The sequence below is a fragment of the Ammospiza caudacuta genome, chromosome 4 (genome assembly GCF_027887145.1).
Source record: "Ammospiza caudacuta isolate bAmmCau1 chromosome 4, bAmmCau1.pri, whole genome shotgun sequence".
NCBI classification, from domain to species: Eukaryota; Metazoa; Chordata; class Aves; order Passeriformes; family Passerellidae; genus Ammospiza; species Ammospiza caudacuta.
Genome location: NC_080596.1, coordinates 9,581,061 through 9,600,627, shown reverse-complemented (window position 1 = coordinate 9,600,627; position 19,567 = coordinate 9,581,061). Strand labels below are relative to the sequence as shown.

The following is a 19,567-nucleotide window of genomic DNA, read 5'->3' as shown; positions in this document are numbered from 1 at the left end:
TTGAAGAGCTGCCTAAGAGGTGATGTTCTCTTAGAAAGCATTTGCAGACACTGAGTATGGCAGTTTCACGTATGCTGAGGAGAAGCTGTGCTTGTGTATAAGTTTTTTTTCCCCCTCTGGCCAGGTAAGCCTCAGCACTTCTTATCTTACGGTCTTTGATTCAAGTCAAAAATGAAACTGTTCAGTCATGAGTCATGCAGGGAAGGTGGGGGGGATGGTTTGGTTTAATTTGTTTTGGTTTTGCTTTACTTTGTGGGGTTTTCCAGAGAATGTTCTAGAACAGAACTTTGTACTAAATGTGCAGCTCTAATCTTCTTAAGATCTAAAGGAGGAACTGCAGTTTGGAACCTTACATAGAGAACTTAATGTGAGTCTGTAGTCCCTTCTTCCTGGCAAATTTATGAAGGTAAATAGTGAAGATCTGTCATAGCTCTGGCAAAGATCACTGTTCAGTGTGAAGCTGTTAATTCTTTGGGGAAGGATACTCTTGCTAAAACAGGCTTTGCACATTACTTGCCATAGTGTTAATCCTGCTCTGACAGTGAATGTTGAAAATTAATTCACAGATACCCCAGTAATTGAAGGATCTATTCAATATAACAATTTTTAAATTCTTTTTCCTGTTGAAAGGTTTGGAATGCTTTTGTTGGAGTAAGAGGTCCAGATCTCTTCATAAGGTTCTAGATTTTGTCTACTCAAAACAACATTGAGGAGAGGATCACTGTTAGTGACTGTAGGAGTTCTCAGGTAACAAACCTAGTGGAACATGGCAGTGACATTTTTCTAGAAGGGATTAGTGCTGGCTGAAGAATTGAATAAAGTATTTGGGACTGGTGGTGTTCAGTCTCTGTGTTGGCTAAAGTACTGCACCTCTCAAGCATGTCTGTCTGGTCTAAGCTCAGTAACAAGCTGCCAGAGCACAAGTGCAGATGATGAGTCTAACCAGCATTAAGAGGTAGAACTTTCTTTTGTAAACGAATCGTGATCCCCTGGTTTTATTGGTCGGTTGTACTAACTGCTGTTTTTACAGTTTGAATTGTATTTCATAAGGATATCTCTTAAGTTCTTGTTTACAGCATGATTTATGTTTCCTGAGAATCCATTCAAAATTCACTGAAAGCAGCACTTTAAGGTATCATCCCACAATCACAAGCAACTGAATTAGAGGAGGTAGGTAGATGGTTGCTACTTAAATTAGCTCTTTTTGTCCTCTCCTATTTCGTATGTGCTGCACTTCACACTCAAAGTTACCATTTGGTGCAAAGGATGTGAATTTTCATAGCCTTAACTATTTTTTTTAAACTGAGAAAGAAGTAAAAAAACATTCTTTTTGGCTTAACTATAAATGATATAAGAAAAGCTTTGAAAAAATGCAGGTAACCCTGAATCATATCTTCACACATAATATTCTTTCCAATACTAGTAAAACTGATGTACAAAAACATTCAAAATTTTCAGAGTGGAAACATGAAAAGACAGGTTTGTGGAGAAGCATTGAGCAGTTACCTTGAAATTTTTGGATGCAAAATTTCACTTGAAACAGCTTTTTTCTTTCCCCTTTTTTGTTTAACGTGACTGGTGTGACATCTTAATATCTTAAACATGCATTATGCTGTGCTTTATGAGGGGTGGGAGGGGAGGAGAAAAGGGAGGTGAGAAGTTGCACTTTGCTGTTCAACTGAAGCTACATCTCTAGTTCCCAGTGCAGAGACCAGATTCAGAAATAGGTTATAGTTGACCAATAAGCCCTCCTAGACTAAGAAACTTCCTTAGGTTTTTAAGTACTGTGAATCCAGGTAAAACAAGGACCATGTATGTATTAAGATTAGGAGTCTAGAGTGCAAATGTACAGAGACAGAGTGAAGGGTGAAATCTCAGTGTTGTGAGCCTCAATGAGGTTTTAAAAAGAAGTTCCCATGAAGCATATGCTGACACACACATCATTAATAATTTAGGGTGTGGACAGAGGAGAGGGCAGCCAGCTGTACTTGGTGAGCCAGCTGCAGCACACTGATAAGCTGTTCTCGGAGTTCTGCTAGGCGGAAGTAGCAGTAATAGCTGGTGGTTACAAGATTATGGGTCATTGACGGGAAGCTGCAAGGATAAACAGTGGATCAGCATGTTTGGTAATGAGAGAACACAACAAAAGAGGTCTTGAAAAACCTCCAAGTTGAAGCTACCACCAAGATGTTCACTAAACAATGAGTGACTTTCTTATGTCAGCATTAAACTGTCCACTGCTAACTGAGAGCTGGAGGTGGCAGGAGAAGCTTAGCTGCACCCTTCTGTCCTCCAAGTAAATCTTCATGTGTCTGACCAGGTATGGAGGACTCCAAAGGGATTATTGTGGAAAAATTGTTACTTGTCAACTTGCTAGGCATAGTGAAATACTTCATTAAACTGGATTTCCTGAAATATGTGTTTAAAATAGTTTTAAGTATCTTTTTGATGTGATTGAAATTCCTCAGGGCATTTCCAGGCCTTTAAAACTATTTCTCAGTATGACCACTGTTGATAAACTGTACTGAAAATATGCTGAGAGAATCAACATAATGGAACCTTTATTGACAGATAAGTACTCAAGATAATTTTGCATCTTGAACCTTCTAAGTGCTTAATAACATTCTGGAGTCATGATAGCTTCCTGTGATGAAGAAACCCTTTCCTGAGAAAGCCATAGCTTTGGAAATGTTTGTTTGCTGAATGCTGTTTATTATGCTAATAGGTAAAAAGTGTCAAAAGCTTAGGTGGCTGTTCACTCTTCAACACACTAATTAAAACTTTAAATACCTTCAGAATATTGTGGCACTTCTGTGAAATGTTCTGTTAACATCCAAATGTATGCTGAGTGTTTAATACAAGATTTAATTGAAGTTATATTGCATCTTTTGACCTTTCATTAGATCTATACTAGTTCAGACTAGTTGAAGATCTTTGCTCTTGCTGAAACAATCTGGGAGGAGATTGGTTCCAGGCAGTGATCTCCTGTGGTTTTTAGAACCTCTCTATGGGCTGTTATTACCTTTGTGCTTATCTATAGTCCTTGTGGTGAGAAGAGTTCTTCAATGGAACAGTGACATTTGTAGCAGCAATCAAAAGTATAGGGACTAATTTGAGCACAAGATTATTTGGATCCACTGAGCTGAGAATTTTGCAGTAAACAAAATGTGTGAGTAGTATTTTAGCATGGCCACTCCTTGAAAGGGTCCTTCTCTCACCAAGGACTTAGCTGAAGAGACAAGGTTCTTTTCATATCTCTAAGGCTCTTTTTTAATGTTTCTAGACATAAAACTACTGCCTCCCTTCCCTTCTTCCAGTGCAAATATCAGAATGTTAAAATTCTGACTATTACCAAAACAAGAGATCTAGTCAGACACTGTGAGAGGACACAAAGAAATAGAATGAAGGTGTGTCAGAGAAGTTCCAGTTGGACATTAGGGAAAGATTCTTTACTGAGAGGGTGGTTGGGCACTGGAACAGGCTCCCCTGGGAAAGGGTCACAGCATCAAACCTAACAGAGTTCAAAAAACATGTAGATGTTGCTCTTAGTCATATGGTTTAGTTTTATTCAGTCCTCCAAGGAGATGGGAGTTGGACTTTTGATGATCCTTATGAGTCCTTTCCAATTTGAGATATTCTCTGATCCTTCCAGTACTCTTTGTATACTGCAGTAGTCTTTTCCTTTTTGTTGCCATGAGAATCAAGCACATAATGCTTTTTTTTAACAGATGGGTGTATATGTAAAGTAGTATTTGTAGTGCTGTTTGTGCATGAAGTCATTTGGAAAAAAAAATAGAGCCCATATTAAAGTAGGCCTGTTTCATGAATGTGCAAGAGTCAGTTTCTGTAAATGTTACTTCTGAGACATTTGTACCAGTGCAGCAAGTGACACGGCATGCAGCATTACATACAAGGGTTTTCACTGGAATAATTCAGACAAGTGGATATTTTTGCCTGTGTAGCCATGCTCTTGGCTTATGCTGTTGTCTAAACAGGGCTTGAATTGATTCAGTGAGAACTTTGTTGATTAAGAATTCGAAAAATTACAGGTGATGAAATAATCATTAATATTTCAAGAGGGAAAAATAGTGTCTCTCAAGTACCCACAGTATTCAGTAAAGTTATTTTGAATATTCTCTGGTGTTTGCATTAGAGTAATTTTGGTAGAAATAAAGGGATAGGATTTGTCCTAGGGCTGAAGCCAGGAGCATTAGCCACACTGAAGGCCTAAGAAACAGAGGTCCTGACCTGCCCCAGTGGTTGGTTGGAGGCACTTAAGTTAGAAAAAGAAATGAAGCTCCCAGCTGTTTCAGCCACTCCAAATCCATTTACATTTACTCATCCAATTTATCAGCTAGAAACCTTTGTTGATATTCTCTTCATACTCACCTGCACAGAAAACATTCATTAAAACAGTAGGCTGCATGTGTGCTTCATATGTAGTGTGATCTATCTGGTATGCCCTGCTCTCAGCTGGTCAAGTGCCACACACATGGGCTCAGTGAAGCCTCTCAAACTTCCATCATGGGGGAAAGTTTGCTACCTACAGATCCCCATGTGTTGAGTGATTTCATTTTAGGCATTCAGGGACAAGTTGTACATTGTACTGTGGTTACAGATGACTCTAGTTTTAAGCCTCTAAGAAAGGCTAAGCAACCTGTTCCATAATGTCTGCATTTGTGGTACTTCTTTTCTGTAAGTGCCAGAGAATCTGTTTGCTTTAAGTACGTTTTAATGAGAATTGAAGGGGAGCTTGGACAGCACTGTGCAAGACAATGATTTTGCTGCTTATGAAACAAAGGGTAAATAGCAATGATCAGTGTTACATAATTTACACATAGGCTAGGATTGATTCAAAATTGTTTATAAAATGAAGAGAATAAAAGCTGTGGGAATGCCACCTTCTAAATAACATGACTTTAGAAATCTGGCCATGCTGGCTTTGAAGATCCTCAGGCTTTTTTGTGCCTGTTCTATGGAAGGTGGTGACCTGTCACCTAAATCTTTGGTTTAAGTGCATCTCAAAGCAAGATGTTTTATATAGAGATACAAATACAGGCTTTTGCCCCAGCATGCCTGATGAAGTTGACGATTGTACTGAAGGCATCACCTGTCTTTCTGCTTCTGAAATTTTAAAGTTATTACATATTTTTCGCTTTTCCCCTTCCATTACAGCATTTGCCTGGAGCAGTAGCTTCCCTTCTACATACTTATTTTTAATTACTTGTGCTTGTTAGTGTTGGGTAATTTTGTTTACTAAGGAAATCCCCTTGCAGTGGCCTACAGACTTTGCTGTAATTATGAAAGAAACTCCAGGCCTACCATTTATATTGTCACTTTGTATTTTGCTCATAATAACCTACTACAACATTCTCTTCTAGTGATGTATTAATAATATCCTCATCTAAAAGCAATCTTATTTCCTCATTTTATTTTTAACATCCTTTTGGATGGAGTGCAACATAAGTACAGAATAATGTCCTTTAGAAATCCATGGCTGGAGAACTCCCTGCATCATAATGTCTTTACTCCAGGGCAGAGGGTAACTGTTCTGCACAGTAGTTGTGTTCTGCAGATGCAGTCAGAAAAGAGAGGTCTGGTGTTATGTTGAGGAACTGTGGGGCTTTATTATGAATATTCTGTACTGCCTGAAGGTATTTACACTCATACAAACATTCATACAGTGATATTGCTGCATCTGTAGGAAATTCCCTGAGGTAGATGATCCTTTAGTTCCTTTGCATCTTTGACAAATGGTCTGTGGTGGTGGTGGTGGTATCCTCAGCAGCACACAGTTACCAAAAAAGAGAGCATGCCCTGCCACAGACTGCTGTGAGCACAAGTCCTGTTTGGCTTCAGAGGTGTCTACCTTCACTAGAAGAATGGTACAGGGTGGACAGGTGGGGGCAGTAATATCTTGAAGCACTGCATCCAAATCTGTGAGAACCTTTTTGTTTAAAACCTTTACATGAGCTCATTGAACATGAATTTGAAAGAGAAAATAGCAGCAGCCTGTTGTAATGATAGAGATTGCATAGCATTTGGAAACAAAGGACTTCTGGTTTAACATGGCAGAATTTGGGCAGCTACAGTGGAATTGGCTCTGAATTTATGCTAATAAAGCCAAAGGCATGGTTTTGCCTTCAGCTTTTTGTCTTAGTTGATAAAGAATATCTGCTTGCAGTATCACAAAATAAGAATTGTAATAACCTCCTAAATTTGTGGTATTTCAGAAAGAGGGTTAATATAGTACACAGTAAAAGAAAGTACTTGGGTTTATCTTGTTTTGTGTCTTAAGATTTAAAAAGATTAAACCACAGGCTTTAAAATTCATATCTTGAAACAGCAAAAATGTAATTTGTTTAAAAACACCCTCAAACAAACAAAAAAAACCACCCCTAAAACTGGAACATGAAAATGAGACATGATTTAACTTAATTATAAACCTTGAACAAGGAAACAGCATGTTCTCAGAATACTTAATTACAGCATTGTTTTTAGGTTGAGATTTTTTGGTGTGTGTGTTGCTCCAGTCAGTCTTAAGCAGAAAGAATAAAAGGCAAAGCACGGAAGTACAGTAAACATCTTGAAATGCAGTTTCCTTCTTACTGGGAACCTATCATGTGACTTGCTGGAAAAGATTTACTAAAAAAAAAAAAAAAGGTAGTTTCTTTTTTGACAGCTGTAAATCTGCTTCTTGAGAAATTATATCCTGTAAGATCTCTCAAGCAGCACTATAAGGCTTAAATGGTTTTAGTGCTGTATCAGTGAATTTAAGGAAAGAACACAGAAATGTTTGATTGCCCTGAAAACATTACTCATTGACAGATGAGGACAGAAACAGAGTAAGGCTTTATACTATTAATGTATAATTATTTTATAGTTTGGACTCTTAAAGGTGAGAAGATGCTAATTTTGATTGAATTCTACAGCATGCAATGCCAGTTGGGGTAACTCAATCTAGGATGATAGCCTATTTTGGCAATCTCACTAAAAGACAGCTGGGAGTTGAACTGAAATGGGACCAGCATTTCAGTTAGTCAGTAAATTGAATGTGGCTTACTCTGTCTGAAAATTACACACATGGAAACTCTTCTATCAGCTAAGTTTCCGCATGGCCTTCTGCTGCCTAAAAGTGTGGGTCCCAGCTATCCCTTTTTGAAGTTGGCAGCAGATATTTTTTAAGAAAAAAAAAATCAGTTACTGTCTTTCTCTTTTAGTCAGTATTTCTCAGAATTGCACCCCCTCTTGTGCTTCCACAGGTGAAAAAAAATTACCTGTGGCTGGATTGTGTACTTTTTATTGAAGGTGAATGGAAGGACTGACATTTTTATATTGCATTGAAACAAAGGGTTGTCAGCTTGAAAGGATTTGCATCAAAAATATATAGGCATGTTGACCATGTTCAGTCATGCCTTAAAGAAAAATTTTAGGGTGGATTCCTACAGATGCTGAAATAGGTGTGTGAAAGCCAGGAGCTAAAACAAAACTCGGGTGTTCCTGTCAGTCTGGGGGGGGCTGGTGTGAAACATTCCCAGTTCATGGAGGTGAGCTAGAAGCTCCTGCACGCCCTGGTGCAGTGGGAACAGAGCATGAAGCACCATGGATGCTACACCGGGAGAGTAGCTAAGGCCTTCTACGGAGCTATTTAAAAACTTGTTAATTCCTGCTTTTAGGCTGTGAATGAAGGGAATTAACCTAGCAAGAGCACACAGGAAAGCTACGGTGTGATTTGAAAACGATACTTCTTGTATGTTCTTTCTTAGGAGCTGATGCTTCTGTCCTTTTGCAGAGGAATTTACTGTATTTTTATACACTAAATCCACAGCCCTGCTTTATGAGGAAACCACAGTACTTGGAGATGTCCATGACGTTTGTTACAGTTTTATATGCCTCTGTAATTTTATGGAAAAAAGGATGTGGAAGTCTGAGGCCATATAAAAGCCTCACGACTCGAGCGAACCAATATTGAGAGAATCCACTGCGGTGTTGCCACAGCTCTTCCTCACCCCTTCCCTGCCTCCCTGCCGTTTTCTAGAGCTCCCAGTGCATTTGCTGCATCTGAGCGATTCGGAACCGTACTAGAGCTCCTGTTATCGTTTGTTATCCCTTGGAGGAAAAAAGAAAACCAACCGGCCTCTTGGCCGCCGTGCCGGGGCAGGGCTGTGCGTTGGGGCCGCCGCAGCCGGGGCGGGACCGCGGCCCGGCCGTTGTCCCTCGCGCTCGGGGCTCAGCCCCGGGGCAGCGCCGCCCCGGCCGCCCGCAGGCCCCGCGCGCAGCCGCGCTGCACCGCCCTCAGCAGCGCCGCCGTCCTGCCTTCCCTTCCCTTCGCTCCCTTCCTTCCTTGGGAGCACCGCCCCCACTCGCCGCTCCTGGCGGCTGTAATCATGGGTGCTGCCGCGCTGGTGGTGCTGCTGCTGCCGCTGGCAGTGGCCACGGGCGGCCCGGAGGTGCACAGCCTGCGGGGGAGCTGGCAGCTCCGCAGCGGGAACGGCTCGGTGTCGCTCCCAGCGGAGGTGCCGGGCTGCGTTCACACCGCGCTGCTCTGCCAGGGCCTCATCCAGGTACGGTACCCCGAGAGCCGGGCCCTGGAGCAGCCCTTCCCGCCGAGGGCAGCCCGCCTCGGAGGGGAGAACCCAGCCCTCCGGAACACAGCCCTCTCCCGGCTGCTGCCCGGCCACTGCAGGCTTGCTTGGCATCGCCGGGGCAGCAGCCCGGCTTCCTTTGGTGGCCGCAGTGTGCTCAGTCCCGCATAAGGCCGAGGATACAGATGGAAGCTTTGCAGCATGTGAGATTGTGGTTTTGACACGCAGCCAAGGGGCTGACACCAGATACCCGCAATACCCTCACAGCGTGTAAGTCATGCGTACCTATAGTGGTACCTGAAAAAAATGGAAAGGTAATGCAGTTGATGCAGTAAGTTTAGGGAATTCAGGCCATTAAAAAGCCCTTGTAAAACTTGTAGGGACTATCAGAACAGTTGAGGTCATATACACCCATTCTGCCTAAGGAAAGTATAGTCTGAAACAAGTTAAATTTAAAGGACTAGCTCCTGTTTTAACACTTTGAAGAAGCTTTTCTGCTTCTGTTTATACTTGTCTCTATTAGATTTTTTAATTTATAGAAACACAGCAACCACTTCCTTGGGAAAATTTTCAAAACTATAGTTGCAGATAAGGTGGCGAAGTAATCTGATACTAGCATAAGGTGCCTGTGAGTCAGACCTAACAAGAAACGTGGCACTAACTGCATCATTGTTGAAATAAGATGCCTTTTTAAAAGGAAACAAGGAAAATGAAACATGTACCTGGAACAAAGAAATAAAACACAGTGAAGTTAACAAAGTCATCTATAAGGATGATAAATACAGTTCTATGCTGGAAAATGTACTGTTGTATGGTGTGAGTATATCATATTGCCCCTCCTTTATTGTGGGCCTGATTGTGCAGTTCTTGTGCATCATTTATTTAAAAACCACATTCTGGATGTATGCATTTTGTATTTTTTATTTCTTGGGTTTTATCCTTCAGTTTATTATACTTTGATTAAAGTTAGCGAGGTAAAAGGAGAAAGTGACACCATTTGGGCAGGATAATTTTAGCATTTTCTGTGTTGGCATAGGTTGGGAATCCCAGCACTAATAATAGATTCCAAAGAGTGTCACTGCCAGATACAGAGCATCAACATTGGAAAAAGAACTGTGCTATGAAGGGATAGGCAGAGCTATGATGATTTGTTGTTTTAACATCTGTGTGCTAAGTGATGTGACATCTTGGACCTTGAGAATTAAGGTTTCAGAAGGGCTCTTTTATAGTTGTCAAATGTGCAGGGGGCAGGGCGACTTTATGTGGAGGATCCATGAAGGGAACTGTGCTGGTTTCTCTGATGCAGAAGTGCTCGAGGTGAACTGGACATTTGGGATGTCATGTTTGGCTGTGCTGGGAGGTGTTCCTGCAAGAAGTGTGAATAATCATCAGGAGAAACTGTGACCAATGCACTGACTCAGGCACACAAGACAGTGATGTAATGAAAGACTCACATTTAATTACTCATACTAAGTACACTTACAAAGTGAGAAGATGTGATTGCTAATTTAAATGCATTGCTGCAAACTGACCTGTAATTTAGCAGTATATTTGGAAATGAGGATCATGAACTCTCATGTGCCTGGGCAGAATCCAAGCCTGCACAGAGGCATGAGAGCTTAGTCAGCCAGCTGGGCAGCAGTGGGTGCTTGGCTAATTAAATCCATGGTGGTTGGTCGTGGTCACTTAGAATCACAACTTAGGTTGTGGTTTACTTGAATACAAGTAAGAACTTGCTCCAAACACGTGCTGGTACAGCTGGTGGACTGGAAGCTGTTGCCAAGTTGGTGATGCTGCTGTTGAAGTGCTGAGTTAATCAAAATGGTTCACTAATGTGGTTGCTTGATCTCTGGACTGGACCCAGCTGGTGTCTGGCTAGTTCCAAGCTCAGAATAATGAGGTAGCCTGTTTCTATGTATAGGTGTGTACAGGTAACTCAAGGCCAGCTTAAACCCATTCTTATTTTAGCAAAGCTCATTTTACAGAAAGAAGCATTCATGCAAATTTGCACTTGGATAACTAAATTGTTTTAAAAATCTCATTTTTGTTTAAAAGATAGAATGCAGATCAATGCTTCCCAAAACAGCAGAGCAACCTTAGCAGATTTGAAATCTATTTCAGGTGGTGTTAAATGCTTTGCATTCTACAAAGCAGCAAGCCTGGGTTGTTTGACTCTTGGAGGGAGTCAGTGACATCATTTATTATTGCAGTGTGAGGCTTCATGCTCCAGAGGGGGACTCAGCTGTTTGTCCTGGGGTTTCTTCACTGTAGTGAACGTGACCCAAGGTTTTCAAGTGCAGCTGCCTAAAATCATGTTCCTATATTCCTATTTATATAAAAGCATGCACGCTGCCCTAATTGTAGAGGCATAGAGCACTATTTGTTTCACTTTTTCAGAGTTCATTATCTCTGGAAATCAGCCCTTTTTGGTGTTGTGTCAAGTATAGAAGCAGGAGATTTATTATAGATGCCTAAATACAAGTTTTGGTCTTAGGTATTTTTTTTTCATTTGCTCTTTTTGCTCTTTGCAATGGAATATAGGATATTTATTCATCTTACAGAAGATGTCACTAGATCAGTAACCCAGCTTGTAATCAAAAGTGGAGATTCATCTGAAAAGCTGTACCAGGAAATAGGAGAACAAAATCATTCTAGATAGCAGGACCCCTATGTTCAGCGACCTGGTGAAATCTACATGCTGTTTTTCTGTGTCACTTGCAAGTGGCAAATCTCACTGCATCCTTTGCTTTTGTACCTGTGAGATTTTCAATGGGTTAGCACCCGGAACAGAAATTCAAAGCAGAATTTGGAAGGGCCTACTCCAGCAATGTAGCTTAGTGGGCCCCTCACAACGAGGGGAAGGAGGGCAGCAGGGGTAAGCTGATGAATATTAAGCCTTCAGAACGTGGCTTAGATTGCAAGACTAGGCTGCAAGCAATTTATTTATCACTGTGTGGTTCATTTCAAATTTAGGTCGACACACAAACTGTTTTTGCACAGGGATGCTCTAGCTGATTGCATGTCTTTAGCCTTACTTTAATCTGCTGTGCAAGCCATACACTTGAATTGAAAAACATCTCTCTGATGCTGAGGGTTCATTACTCATCTCTCTGGATCCCCTTAGCATTTGTTCTAGAGATATCTTTATTCTGGCTCATAAAATATACATTGGACAAACACGTCTTTCTGAATGCACCAAATGCACGTGGCTCAAAAAATGCTCTTGGGGAAGACTCTTGAGTTTCTTACCAAAGTATTATTTTCTTTCATATTCAATCAGTGTAGTTCAAATGCTGGATTAACTATGATAAAAGCTCCAGGGCCAGGAGATTGCATCAGAGTATGTGTTTGGCTGGATTGTTTTAATAGCATTTTATTAAGACGCTGTAGCTCTTACTACTATTTACATGTAAAATTAAAAAACACATGAGAAATGCACATGAGAATAGTCACTTGCATAAAGTTAGAGCAAGGCTTTGTTTTGAATGCAGACATTTTACAAACTTGCAGTGAATCTTTTACTAACCCTGCAGCTCCAGGAAAAGATTTGCCAAAACCATTTTGTCTGGAAGTTTTGCTTTCGACCACCATCAGTGTAGTATTTTCTTTCAGGCACTGTTCTGGTGAGCCATATGTACCCACAGGTAAATTGCTTATTGAGTCTGTGTGCTGGAAATAAGCCTCCTCTACCACATACTGTCCAGGTTCTGCACGATGCCATTTCTTGCTGGCAGGTGACTCCTGTAGATTTCCAGTTCTGAGGAACATGGCTGTTGTTGCTGGATTTTCTCATATGACAGCCATTTGCATTTATACATAAGGCTGTTCTGTCTTATTAGTTGTCACTAAGACTTGTATGGAGTATGAGAAGTCTGCAAGTGTGATACTGATATAGGGGCTGGGTAACACTGCATGTTCTGGCCTGTTAGACAAGGGCATACACTTGATAGAGAAGCTAACAGTGTTCTTGTTCATACTTGGATATCAAAACTTACTAGAAGAGACAGAAGTTTATGTACTAATAGCTGGTAGCTCTACATTTCTGGAAAGTGGTGTGGTTTCTGCATTTGTAGAAAATACGCTGTTGTGTATTTTCTGACACTTCATCACAACTTAGGTTTTTTTTTTTGGAACAAGCCAGGTAACAATTCCATTTGGTATCCCTTGGTTCTGTTCAGGTTAGGTGGCATTCATTGTTGGCATAGTTGATGATTATATTATTTTTCAGTGAAATACAGGTGCTCTGCTGAACTGTGAGAACATGTGTGCAAACATTCAAAACCCTTAGTAAAACTTAGCATAAATATTAAAGAACATTTTATTTTTTCTTTCAAAAGCTTGTGATTTTAAGAGGTAAGATTTATAGTGGTCTGTTAAATACATCCAAGTATTCAAGTAATATTAAGCAGTGGGTATTACTGTATTAACTCTTTAGTCATATTTGGCCTAGTGGTCTGCTGTGACACATCTTGAACATTGGCAGTGACATTCAGTTTATTGCTTTCTGAGAGCAGCTGCTGAAATGTAGTTACTTTAGGAGGAACTTCCAAACTCACGCTCCGAGAGTACGATCCATTCATCACTGCTGTTAGTTCAGCCTGACTTCAAGCTGTGAAAATTATATAAATGTCCTGACTGCTGTCACTTGTGATGTCAAGGAGCACATGGGTATAGATAAGTAAATATTAACTACTTAGCTTTCATCTGAAGTTGCCCAGAGCAGAATCATTAAACTGAAAATCATGAAACATCACTTAGAAATTTTATTCTGGTAGTTACACCATCAGAATTTTCTTATGGTGTACTTGATAAAATACCACCAGAGTTGATTTATGAGAGAAGAGCATGTAAGGTGACTTCAAATTAGACCATAACAAAAGCAGGGTAAGGCAAAGGAATCTGGTTTTTTTCCTCTTTATTAAATTTGGTTTTACTTCATGCAGATCTTCCACCTGGGTACAGCTGACTCTGGTGTCATTCAGGTGTTTGTGCCATGCCCCTCAGAACTCCTGGGTCCTGGGTGACCAGGAGATGTCCTTTCTTTGAGCCAGGGTATGCCCACTCGCTCGCTCCCTTGGGCTTGGAGCCTCACTTCTCATATTTTCATATCTCATCCATTTCCTGCTTAACAGGAGAAGCTCTTGGCTTATATCGCCGTGGCTTTTTAATATCCCCTGAAAATCATTGCAAGGAGAAGCTTCCATCTGGGCACTGGCAGGTCCTTCACTGTAGTGCTGCCAGTGCCTTTGAAGTCCTGCTGATGTCCTGCTAGCCGACCTGGAAATTGCTTCCTTTTGATGATCTGTAGCAGAGCTTTTAACCTCCTCTTAGGAGGTGATTTCCTGCTTGCTTGCAGCCTTGAGTCTGGGAGCAGGGAACAAACAGGCAGGCAGCTTGAGTACTTCAGATTTTTCCCCCAAATTGCAGGGAGCGGGAAAATGCAAGGCTGTTATGTTTGGTGGGATCTAAAAATAGCTATAGTTGACTCCACCCCTCTATGAATTGCTTCCAGGAACATACTGAGTTGGTGAGCTATTGAATGTGAAGTGTATTTAATAGATGTGCAGCCTATTTCCTACCATCTTTCAATTTCTTCCTGTGCCTTTAAGTGGTTTAAATTTGGTTGTTTTTTTTTTTTTTTTTTTGCATGCACTTTTCTGAACTAAGCCTTTCATTTTGATGTGAAATGATTTAATGTGGGATGAAATTCTGTTTCAGAGAAATCCAAATAATTTGACTTACATGATTACATCTTCCAGCACTCAGAACAGTTGTATTTAATAATGGAAAAGTCAATAACCTCACAAGTGTATTGGCAAAGTAATTCTGCTTTCTTAGAGGACTTTGTTTTGATCATGCATTTCTCCTGAACCTTGAGAATTGTCTTAAAAGCATTGCTTGAACGTTGCCACAACTGATTTTACAACACTCAACATCTGTCATGGTTAAAATGGCTGACCAGCTATTAGCATTTAACAGCTTTTATGTGATATATGAGCTGTCCTACTGGTTAGGTAGCAATGATATCAGTAAACTGTTAACTTGTTCATGAAGGTACACGGAACTGTGAGCTTTCCATCTAAAAGGGCCTGTGAGTCAGAAGGGCTAATTTGCAGTTCTATGACACCTATTTTAGCAGTCAGTGCATTTCTTGAAGTTTGAAGGCTGTAGACTAGTAAAGAAGAAAGCTCCTTCAGGAAAAAGGATCTGTAGTATATTCTGAGATTTAATCATGTCACTCTGTAAGCTCCTGTAGGAGCCCATTTGGTAATGATTTCTGCCTCTGATAAAATATTCCTGCATTTCTCCTGCTGGACAGCCAGTTTTGTATTTTCCAGAAGTCAGGACTTTGTTCGTTAGCATCTTGGTATCTGTGCTTTTGTGGGAGAAATGGTGCAGGTTTCTTTTGTGCATCTTTGCCGAGGTGCTGATGTTGATTGTTTGACCATTAATCAAATGGTTTTACAGTCTGCTCTTGGTAGTGCATTTGCAACTTTCCTCTCGCTTTTGTTAAATATTTCACACATACAAGTGGCAAATATTGAAATTTCACATGCACATTTTTCCAAGCATAATGTGAAATAAAATAGTATATAATGTTAAATACGAATATGTATGCATATGTAAATATATATAAGATTGTATATAATGTTAAAGCAAGACCGTTGTTAAAAAATGTGCTTTTTAAAGTACATATTGTGGGGTTTCATGGTCTCTGACATTCTATGCTAGCCTCTCATTATCTCAGTACCATGATCTCAGTGAAGTTTCTTTTGTGAGCCTAAATTTTGCATATTAATATGCATTTCTTGGCTTTAACTTTTGCATCTCAATGAAAGTCTGAGATATATTCACCAAAAGTAATGGAATAAATGTCTTAAAATTCAGTGATAGTCCTGTAACCTCATGATGACTCAACTTTTAGAGAATACACTGTATTATCAATACAGAAGCCACAGTTTTACTCAGGTGACAAGGCTTTTCCTTTTTGACCCTTCCCTTGTAGTAAGAAATTTGGTAGAGCATGGCATGTAGAAGCAGGGTGACACCTTTCTCTCTGTATAAACTCAAGGAATGATGTTTGTATTCCTGTAGGACTCCAGAAGGGTCTGTGCTGCTGAGGAGAGTCACTTAGATGTTATGATTTTGTTCTGCTATGAAAATAGGTTCATGTGTTTATTATGGAGCCTGACCCTGTTAGTTGTAAAACAAATATGAGGTACAAGACCATTTTTTTTCAGAAGACTTCAAATTCCAAATGTTGTAACTATGCATACCGACTCCTGAAATCGGGAGAAAAATTAAGTTCCAGCAAGTAGGAAAGAAAAAAAAAGCGGGGCAGATTTTCTTCAGTGTGACTGAGAATATCCAGGGTGGGTAGTTAAGTGTGTTGGTGCTGTTAGAACACTCCTGTCAAAGCAAACCCTAACACAGCTCCCCTCTCTCTGAGCTGGGTTGAGTCATGCAGGCCAGAAGAGATTGGCCTTTGTTTGGGGCAGCAGCTCAGCCCTGCAGGGGCTGGGACCGGGTACTGGCACTGTGACAGGGATGGGACACTGCCTGCGTGCTCTGTGACAGGGGATGGGACACTGCCTGTGTGCTCTGACAGGGGATGGGACACTGCCTGTGTGCTCTGTGACAGGGATGGGACACTGCCTGTGTGCTCTGACAGGGGATGGGACACTGCCTGTGTGCTCTGTGACACAGCATGGGACACTGCCTGTGTGCTCTGACAGGGGATGGGACACTGTCTGTGTGCTCTGTGACAGGGATGGGACACTGCCTGTGTGCTCTGTGACACAGCATGGGACATTGCCTGTGTGCTCTGTGACACAGCATGGGACACTGCCTGTGTGCTCTGTGACAGGGATGGGACACTGCCTGTGTGCTCTGTGACACAGCATGGGACACTGCCTGTGTGCTCTGTGACACAGCATGGGACACTGTCTGTGTGCTCTGTGACAGGGATGGGACACTGCCTGTGTGCTCTGTGACAGGGATGGGACACTGCCTGTGTGCTCTGTGACACAGCATGGGACATTGCCTGTGTGCTCTGTGACAGGGATGGGACACTGCCTGTGTGCTCTGTGACAGGGATGGGACACTGCCTGTGTGCTCTGACAGGGGATGGGACATTGCCTGTGTGCTCTGACAGGGATGGGACATTGCCTGTGTGCTCTGTGACAGGGATGGGACACTGCCTGTGTGCTCTGTGACAGGGATGGGACACTGCCTGTGTGCTCTGACAGGGGATGGGACATTGCCTGTGTGCTCTGTGACAGGGGATGGGACACTGTCTGTGTGCTCTGTGACAGGGGATGGGACACTGCCTGTGTGCTCTGACAGGGGATGGGACACTGTCTGTGTGCTCTGTGACAGGGATGGGACATTGCCTGTGTGCTCTGTGACAGGGATGGGACACTGTCTGTGTGCTCTGTGACAGGGATGGGACACTGCCTGTGTGCTCTGACAGGGGATGGGACACTGCCTGTGTGCTCTGACAGGGGATGGGACACTGCCTGTGTGCTCTGTGACAGGGGATGGGACGTTTTTGCTGCCTTTGTGTGAGGTGTGAGGCTGTGGGGTGTCAGGTCCTTTAAGCTGGGTGAGGGACATGGTGACCCACTGTAAGGTAATAAATACAGCATGAAACCAGAAAGGCTGAGGACGTAGCTCAGACCAACTCTGCTTCTGTTGTTACTAGGTAGTGTGGTTAAAGGGAGGAGGACACCTTTGGTGTAAATGCAATACTATTCTCAAAAGTACTAATTTAGTTTTTTTACCAAAATCAGAATGGTGTTGCTTCTTCTCCTTCTCTTTCTCCACCCCTCTACACACAACAATTTAATTTATCCTTACCACAGCAAGTCCAGCTGACAAGGAACAACTGCATTATTTGCAATAACTTTAAACTAGAGATTTGTTCACTGCTGTCCCTAGAGGCCTAAAATGCTGTTTCTCTGCCTTTTAAAATCCTATTAGTCTTACTTTCTCCATAATTATGAGGGTGATCATATTTCTTCTCCTCTCATTAAGTCACGGGCTCTCTGGATTTATTGGTTAATTTCCATACCAGTAATTTCTTCTGTAAAAACAAATCCTGCTACTTGTAGTTTGAGTGATTATAGCAGACAGGGTTTTGAGCTATATAAATAAAGTCAAATATTACTAAAGCTTTGCTTTCACAGTAAATTTTAAGGGTGAAAAGGAATATCAGGACTAATTGAGGTCCTGATTTTGCATTTGCAGACTGACTGAAATAAGTGTTCATCTAATGGATATTGTGATGCTTTTAATGTAGTAACACTATAACTATATAAATAATGTAATTTTCTTTTTGTTGGTCTGCTATTAGGATCCATACTACAGATTTAATGATGTGATGTACAGATGGATCTCACTAGATAACTGGACTTACAGCAGGACGTTCAAAACTCCTTTTGACATCAGGTATGCAGTAAAGATATGTCTAAAATAGTTCTGTGCCATCTTTCATGCAGAATTGCAAGTTAATCCATCCACTCAAAATCTGCTTAATACTTTTGTATCTGATAAATTATGCAATCATGTGCAGCTGCAAAGCTGTTGCTACAGAACATTTCAATTGTTGCTTTTTTCTTTTTTTTTTTAATTGATTGTTAAAATTTACTTATCAATTGTCAACTGAAAAAAATATAGTACTTAGGCTAATTGAAAGCTATCCCATCTCATATCTGGTGGGTGTGTGAACCTGATGTGTTCTTGAACATGCTGACTTGAGCTACTTCAGCTATCATCTTCGTTTGACTATTTAAAGGTACAGTGTAGCTACACTGAGTCAAAAGTAGCTGAAGCAACTGCTGGTATAATAGTGATACACATTTTTACATTGTCTGTGCCCTGTTTGTTTTTAAGTCTAGGTACTCTGACAGTTTTTCACATGTATGTTTTCTTTTGTAGAAAGTGGCAGAAAGTGAATTTGGTTTTTGAGGGAGTAGATACAGTAGCACAGATCCTGCTCAACAATGTCACTCTCGGGAGAACAGACAACATGTTCACCAGATACGTAAGTAATGTGTTTGTTTCTGTTTATTTCTGTTTCTCTGCTTTCTTCAAAGCCCTTTTGTTCTGAGCACTTCCAGTGCATTCACCTACCCATAAAAGTAGGTGCTTGGATGCAGAAACTGTTGACTTGAGGACTGCATGTGTAATCAGGTAAATGTTAGGATGGGAAGTGTACTTACCTTTTCACTAGCAACTGGGTCATATCTAGAGGTGAATGTGCCTTGTCCTAAATGAGAGGACCAATGCAAGAGGATCAATTCAGCTAATAATATAGTATGTCTTGCTTCTTGGGGTCTGTCCCAGCTTCAAGAAAACATAATCTTAAATCTGTTTTATTAGCTGTAAATCTGCTTACTAATTGGTATTAGAATGGTTTACATGTCAATACTGCAATGAAAATGCATGTGCTGTAAAGCCTGTGTATATGTTTCATGCTTTTGGCTTTTAAAGAGGGTGGTTTATTTTGAATATGGTACTTTGGGTAACCTTGTCTTGCGTTTTTGAGCTTTGCTTATGTCAGCATGAGAGTATTCAGTATGGAATGATCTTGAGAGTGGCAAAAACATTCAAACTAATTTTATAGCTTTAAAATACAAAATTATTCTGGTAATAACAAAAGGAACATTTCTTGCTTTTATCTTAATCAAAAAATCTGAAGAGTTAAAGGAAGATTGATAGTGGAATAACTGAATTACAAATGAAATCTGGTGTCTCCATATCTCAGCATTTACCATTCTGGCAAGTTTTATTGCAGAAGCACTGAACTGAGACATAAGGCATTCTGCCACCTGGGTCTATGTAACCTAGGACAAACCACTTAGTTTCTCTTTGTCTTACTTTTACCATCAGTGAAATCAAAAATTTCATACAGTTTTTATGAAATTGTAATTATTTACTGTTTGGAGAGTATCTAAAGGCTTGTCAGTAGCAGGCTCTGA

General features: G+C 40.9%; 1 protein-coding gene across 10 annotated transcripts in view; it reads left to right on the top strand.

Moving 5' to 3' along the window:
• The first annotated feature begins 221 nt into the window (after nucleotides 1-221).
• MANBA (mannosidase beta) overlaps nucleotides 222-19,567 on the top strand; it is a 64,520-nt gene continuing 45,174 nt past the window's right edge. For 6 of the 10 annotated variants that reach the window (XM_058803946.1, XM_058803944.1, XM_058803945.1 and 3 more), the window contains exons 1-3: nucleotides 8,388-8,564; nucleotides 17,941-18,035; nucleotides 18,525-18,630. In XM_058803946.1, coding sequence (XP_058659929.1) covers nucleotides 8,388-8,564; nucleotides 17,941-18,035; nucleotides 18,525-18,630 — 378 coding nt within the window. Of the gene's footprint in view, nucleotides 407-2,096; nucleotides 2,321-8,387; nucleotides 8,565-17,940; nucleotides 18,036-18,524; nucleotides 18,631-19,567 lie in introns of those variants that run through there. The other 4 variants (XM_058803951.1, XM_058803950.1, XM_058803947.1 and 1 more) reach the window with 3 other exon arrangements.